General features: G+C 47.0%; 1 protein-coding gene across 2 annotated transcripts in view; it reads left to right on the top strand.

Moving 5' to 3' along the window:
* DIAPH1 (diaphanous related formin 1) overlaps positions 1-5,971 on the top strand; it is a 94,155-nt gene that overhangs the window by 82,882 nt on the left and 5,302 nt on the right. For both annotated transcript variants that reach the window (XM_007467936.1, XM_007467935.1), the window contains 4 exons: positions 529-653; positions 1,135-1,299; positions 1,433-1,568; positions 3,474-3,560. In XM_007467936.1, coding sequence (XP_007467998.1) covers positions 529-653; positions 1,135-1,299; positions 1,433-1,568; positions 3,474-3,560 — 513 coding nt within the window. The remainder of the gene's footprint in view (positions 1-528; positions 654-1,134; positions 1,300-1,432; positions 1,569-3,473; positions 3,561-5,971) is intronic.

Here is a 5,971-nt window from a genome sequence, read left to right as displayed (position 1 = left end):
CTTTCCCTTCTTAGGGAAACACCAGACACCAAAAAACAGCTAGAAGAAAGGCAGGTATTTTTAGTTTAAGTCAACAGTTTTTCTCATTCAGAAAGCGTAGACTGGATTAGCAAAAACCAGGCCTTACCGTCCTGGGACTAGGCAAAGAAAAAGCAGCATTCAGTAGAAATGGGAACAGATTTCTGCCCACCCTCTATATTTCTGTGTAAGGTCTCCTTCCTCCCAAACCCTGTTCTCTAAAATAAATGAGACCAAGATCCCAGGGGATTTCATAGATTCTTATTAAATTAAATGAAGCCTCTCTTCTCTTCTTAGTATTGTACAGCTTATGGAGGCTGGAGGTTTAATCATCAAGTAATTTATAGTTTCACTGAAAAGCTGTGTGAAACAATTAGAGAGCACGTAAGAGGACTAAAATAATTAAGTACCAGCTGGATGTACAGACTGGAGCAGTGCCCTGAAGAACAGAATAGGGTATTGAGACTGGAGGTAGTAAGCTCTTGCTCTCTGTTTTTGTGTCTACTTTAGTTTCTGCTGAAAACTTGCAAAAGAACCTAGATCAGATGAAGAAACAGATTTCTGATGTGGAACGTGATATTCAGAATTTTCCAGCTGCCACAGATGAGAAAGACAAGTTCGTTGAAAAAATGACCATATCCTTTCTTGAAAGGAGGGAGTTGCCCCCTAGGGAAAAAAAGAACTTCCCGTGGGGGGACAACAGGATAGATATGATGATATACAATTTTACCCCATACTACACACACATACATAGTCCCTTCTCCCTCCCCTTCCCAAAGATAACCACTGCCACTGGACTTCTCTCTGATTTGCACCCTAATGAATTCATTTTAGTAAAAATTGCACTGTATTGCTTTAGCACTTAATATGTTTGGCCCTGTTTCCATAGCAGTATATGCAGAACAGTCTCTTTTTAAACTGCCACTTCCTATTCTTTAGGAATACCATAGTTTATGGTTTACCATTCCCCTGTTTGGATGTTTAGGTTGCTTCTGGGTTTTGCTAATGCACTGTGTTGCGCATCCTTGTGCATGCCAGTACACATCTGTGAGTCGTCCTCAGGGCTAGAGAAGTGGGTCTGCTTCCTGGTGTTGGTTCTTTACTCTTTGGCTGCACAGCTTTGTGAAGGATGCACAGGAACAGTATAACAAGCTGCGGATGATGCACTCTAACATGGAGACGCTCTATAAGGAGCTGGGCGAGTACTTCCTCTTTGACCCCAAGAAGGTGTCTGTGGAAGAATTCTTCATGGATCTGCACAACTTTAAGAATATGTTTGTGGTGAGCAGGGTATACCTGCCGACTGAAGCTTTCGTGGACCTTTCTCACTTTCCACTGGGTTCATGTTGGTTGGTGGTGGGTGTGTACATGTGTGAGTGCATACGTGCCCACGTGTTCATTTTTTCCCCCACAGCAAGCAGTCAAGGAGAACCAGAAGCGGCGGGAGACAGAGGAGAAGATGCGGCGAGCAAAACTGGCCAAGGAGAAGGCAGAGAAGGAGAGGCTGGAGAAGCAGCAGAAGAGAGAGCAGCTCATAGACATGAATGCTGGTAAGAAGCGAAGGCGAAGGGCCAATGGGTTGAGACAGGAACATTTGGAAGGCTTCTCTGTCTAGAGTCTAGAGGCCAGAGAACAGCTCATGTCTGAGCTCAACTCCTGGCAAATGATTTTTGGCAGCCTTCTTCCTCCACGATCCTGATGCTGGACTTTAACCCCGACTCCGTTACATGCACGTTCCAGTGCTCGACTCTCGGTGTTTTCCCTCCTTTGCTGGTTCTGCATTATGTCTCATCTCCCCAGTGATTTAGTATTGCTGTAACATGTACTCTTGCCTTCTGCCTGTCCAAAAATTCCCCCGTCCAGTTTTCATACCCTCTAGTACATCTTTGTTCTTTTTCCCAAAATGTTTTCCTGGCCCTGCTCCTGTCTTTTAATGGCTTGCCTTCTCTTTTTGCTTATTTCACTCGGTATTGTGTCCCCAGTACCTCAGCACAGTTGTACACACCTATCAGATTGTAAATGGATTGAGCTTCTGGAAAGGGGGCAGGGGAGCTGGCCACCCTCTTCTTTCTTCAGCAGAATCTCTATTTCACTCTCAGAAGCATGTCTTTGTTGAAACATATGGCCTCAATTACTGGCCCTCTGTTTCCTGTTTCTGCTGCTTTCCTACTGCCGACTCCCTGCCCCTCTCGGGCTGCTCTCTCTGCGGGCAGCGGAAATCCAGCATCCATTGCACACAGCCCTGAGCTGGTGCCACCCTTCTTGAACCTGAGGGGCTACGAGCCATCTAAGTAAAGAGGTTCTCTGGGCTGCTGGGTCTGGCAAGAATCCATGCTTTGCTGAGCACGAGTGGTGAGGGCTGCTCTGACACTCCAGCTCCCGGGGCCTTCTCTTTGTGGCACGATCAGGGACCTGAAGCAGCAGAACTGCCTGCATTTCTGTCTTTTCTTTATATTTTTGGGGGGAGCAGTTCCCCTGCCCTTACTCCAGTTGTATACAAGCCACAGACTTTGCTCTAGTAATGCCATTAAAAAAGCCCACACCAAGTATCCTTCACATTCTCCCCAGGCCTCTAGGCTTTGTCCCCAGTTAATATTTAGGACGTAATAGGGAAAGGTGGAGTCCAGCTGATTTGTGGGACGAAGGCTGCACACAGTCGTCAGGCAGCGCAGGGGACCCTGCCCTGGTCCATGTCCCCAAGGGCAAGCAGATGAGGTTGGAATGTAGGGCAGCTGCACTGGTGGTGTTTGGCCAGCAGGCGGCACTGGGAGCAGTGAGCCCAGCCTTGTGGCTGGCAGCCTAGGGCTCCTAGGGATTTCACAGTTTCAGATTTCACCACCCTTAGCTGTTGCCACGGAAACAGAGTGGGCTGGAATAAGGATTCTACATTAACTCTTTGTATTCCAACCAGAAGCTCCTCTTAGATGCAGAGCTGACTTCCGGAAGATGCAGCCACTGGGGGCATCATGAAATACACTCTTGATCAGTGGTCTCTCATCTTTCCTCAGCCCTGCTCTGAAACTGGAACCAGGCTTTCCGTGAGAGGTTTATGTAAACTGGAGTGAAACAAACACTTCAGGATAAATAGAGAGTGATATAGTTCCTTATTAATGTCATAATCCCAGTCTCTGTACGTATCCCAGTCTTGCAGTCAGGCAGGTCTACACTTTTCTGTGCTAGTTCTGATGGGGGTGGGAAGGGAGGAGGGCACTGCAGGAAAATTATCCAAGGTTTGCAGTGCTTGGTAACCAGTGAGACCTTTTGTTTTAACCATTTCAAACAGACACGAGTAAACATGGGCCCTGAGACTTGAGGTTGAGCCCTCTGTGTGCTCCGAGCCCCGAGAAACTGTGGGCGAGGGCAAGCAATTCAGTAGCAGTGCATTTTTTGTGGGGCTCAACACATGAGTGCTACTCGGGCTGAAGAGCTTACATCTCCGTCTTTGTTCATGACAGAGGGCGATGAGACAGGTGTGATGGACAGTCTTCTGGAAGCCCTGCAGTCAGGCGCAGCATTCCGGCGGAAGAGAGGACCCCGTCAGGGTAAGTCAGCAAGTGGAGCCCAGCCTGTGTGGGAAGGAAGGCAGTGAGGCCTTTCTGCTCCTGGTCCTGCTTGTCTTGGGCTAATGAGCAGGTAATGATGTTCTGAGGGTTTAGAAACTTCCCCACAATAGTCCCTGCATCTAGAGTGGATTACCTAGTCCTCTTCCAACCATATTAGAAAGTGCTGACTTGGAGAACTAGGACTTGAGGGACAGAAAACAGATATTACACTTGATTATTCTTGTCTCTCTCCTCATTCTTGAAGCGGAAACGTAGAATAAGCAAACCACTGTGCAGGACACAGAGATTTGAGTAGGCGTTTGTGTATATGAACAAAAAATTTGATGTAAATTCAAAACTGTACATTAGATGTAGGAATACAAAGAAAATAAGTCAAGAGTCCTTACTCTCAGCTTCACAAGCAGAAGAGATAGAGAGAATGATAGAAAGTATAGAATCCTGTGGAGAGAAGGCTAGGCATCTTTCTCCCCAGGTGTAAGGATGTAGAGGAGCATCTCAACCGAAGGATTGTGCTCTATCTGAAAGCTGCCTTTTTCTTGGGTGTAATTGGCCTCCACTGCACCTGCCTTCCCCGTTTACTCCCCCGCAGCCTCCTCTCCCGACCTTCAGAAGATTTAAGTGGATTATGTTGAGCCAGAGCCTCTAAGAAGAATTATGGGGATAGGAGGACAAATGATCCAGGCATTAGTATGGGGAAGGATCAACGGTTAAACTGCCTTTGAGGGAAGTATATAGTGGCCAAGAGACTGGTCCAAAAGAAGGTATGGCCAAAGCTACTCCTCATGACCTGCAGCACTGAGTCTGGTGAAGGCCCTTTGGGGCTAGGCATGATGGCTTCTTTCCTAGGTTGAAGGGTGGGCATTACAGAAAAGGCAGCATTAAGAGTTTGTACTTCTGAGGTGGTTTAAGCTATGTTCCCTATTCCCTGGCTGGTGTGTTCTGTAGGCCTGTGTGATAGGAGCTTCACTTCAACGTTATTGTACAGATGAGTTGTGTGGTTTGCTTTGGACACTGCTTAGCTATTAACTGTGGTATCTGTAGGACCTATAGTACCCGTCACAGCCTGTAAAGGTGACCTTACGATCAAGGGTACGGAGCATGTTAGCCCACACAGAGTCAGTGTCCTGGCCCAAACGTTGTAGATCACTATCAGTTTCTTCGTGAATGGCTGGCTGACTGCCTGCTTCTGCCAATACTCTGAATACCCAGAGGGAAAGTCCCTCTGAGGGCTCTTCTGTAGGACTTCAGAACCTGCCCTAAACAGAAGAATCCCTCATTACAACTCTTACCTATTTCCTGGCATCCTCTGAGTACAGGCTTTCTGGAGGGGAGGAGAGGTGAGTGGATGGACTTAGGTCTCTCTGGGATAGCGTGTTTAGTCGTATAGATCTAGGTTTGGGCAGAGTATGAAGCTAGTGGTATTTTTGGTGTGTTTAGTCTTTAGAGATTCTTGCGACATTGTTTCCTCCCCACCATGGAAGGTGATGTGGCCTGAACATTAAGCGTTTCTAGATAAACAGAAATACATTGCCTCTCCCTATTTTCCTCTATCCTCTCAGCTAAGTGCCAACCTTCACCGGACTTTTGGTGGGGAATTCCCTTTTTAAGCTTCTTCCTGTAGAACTAAACCAGAATCCCAGATGCTTCCTGGACACAGGCAGCCAGATATCAGTGGCTTCCCTCTACTGGAGAGGCCCCATTCTCCACTTCTTCCCAAGTGAGAAACCAGGACTTACAGGCCGAGGAAGCAGGGATTTTGTTAGAACCTAACCTTTCAGCAGAGGACCTACCTGGATCAGTCAAAGTGCTGTTTCCCAGTGCAAGAAGGACTAGGAGATGCTGAAGCAAAAAGAAGGTGAAAATGAGAACTACGTACTTTTAAAATTGGCTCCATCTTGTATCCTTATCTTTCTGGGGTCACTAAACACACTGAACGTATCTGGGAGAATCAGGGGAGACATTTCTAGTTACCCTGGTAACCTCTGTAGACACTGGTACATTCATTTCCGAGAAGTGACATGGCCTTCCATTAAACATAAACAGAAGGCCAGGCATCACAGTAGAGTGCAAAGAGCATAGGACTAGGTAGGCATCAGAAGACCCAATGTCACATCCAGCTGATGCTGTCTAGATTACCTGAGACAAGTTTCGGGGACTCAGTTTCTTCACGTCTGAAATGAGAGTTGGGCTAGAATGGTCTCCAGGGCCCTTTACAGCTTTATTTTTTTTTTTTTTTTTTTTTTGTACGGTGGCAGTAGGATTAAGAGGAGAAGAAAAGAAAGAGGCTGGACCCAGAAGGCCACATTGTAAAACTAATAAAGGTTTCCCTCACTGGCTGCCGGACTTAGCTGGTCCACCCAGTGCCTGGCCGTCTCTGACTGTTCCTGCTG

This window comes from Lipotes vexillifer, unplaced genomic scaffold, assembly GCF_000442215.2.
Source record: "Lipotes vexillifer unplaced genomic scaffold, Lipotes_vexillifer_v1.1 scaffold2019, whole genome shotgun sequence".
NCBI classification, from domain to species: domain Eukaryota; kingdom Metazoa; phylum Chordata; class Mammalia; order Artiodactyla; family Lipotidae; genus Lipotes; species Lipotes vexillifer.
This window is presented reverse-complemented; position numbering and strand designations above follow the sequence as displayed.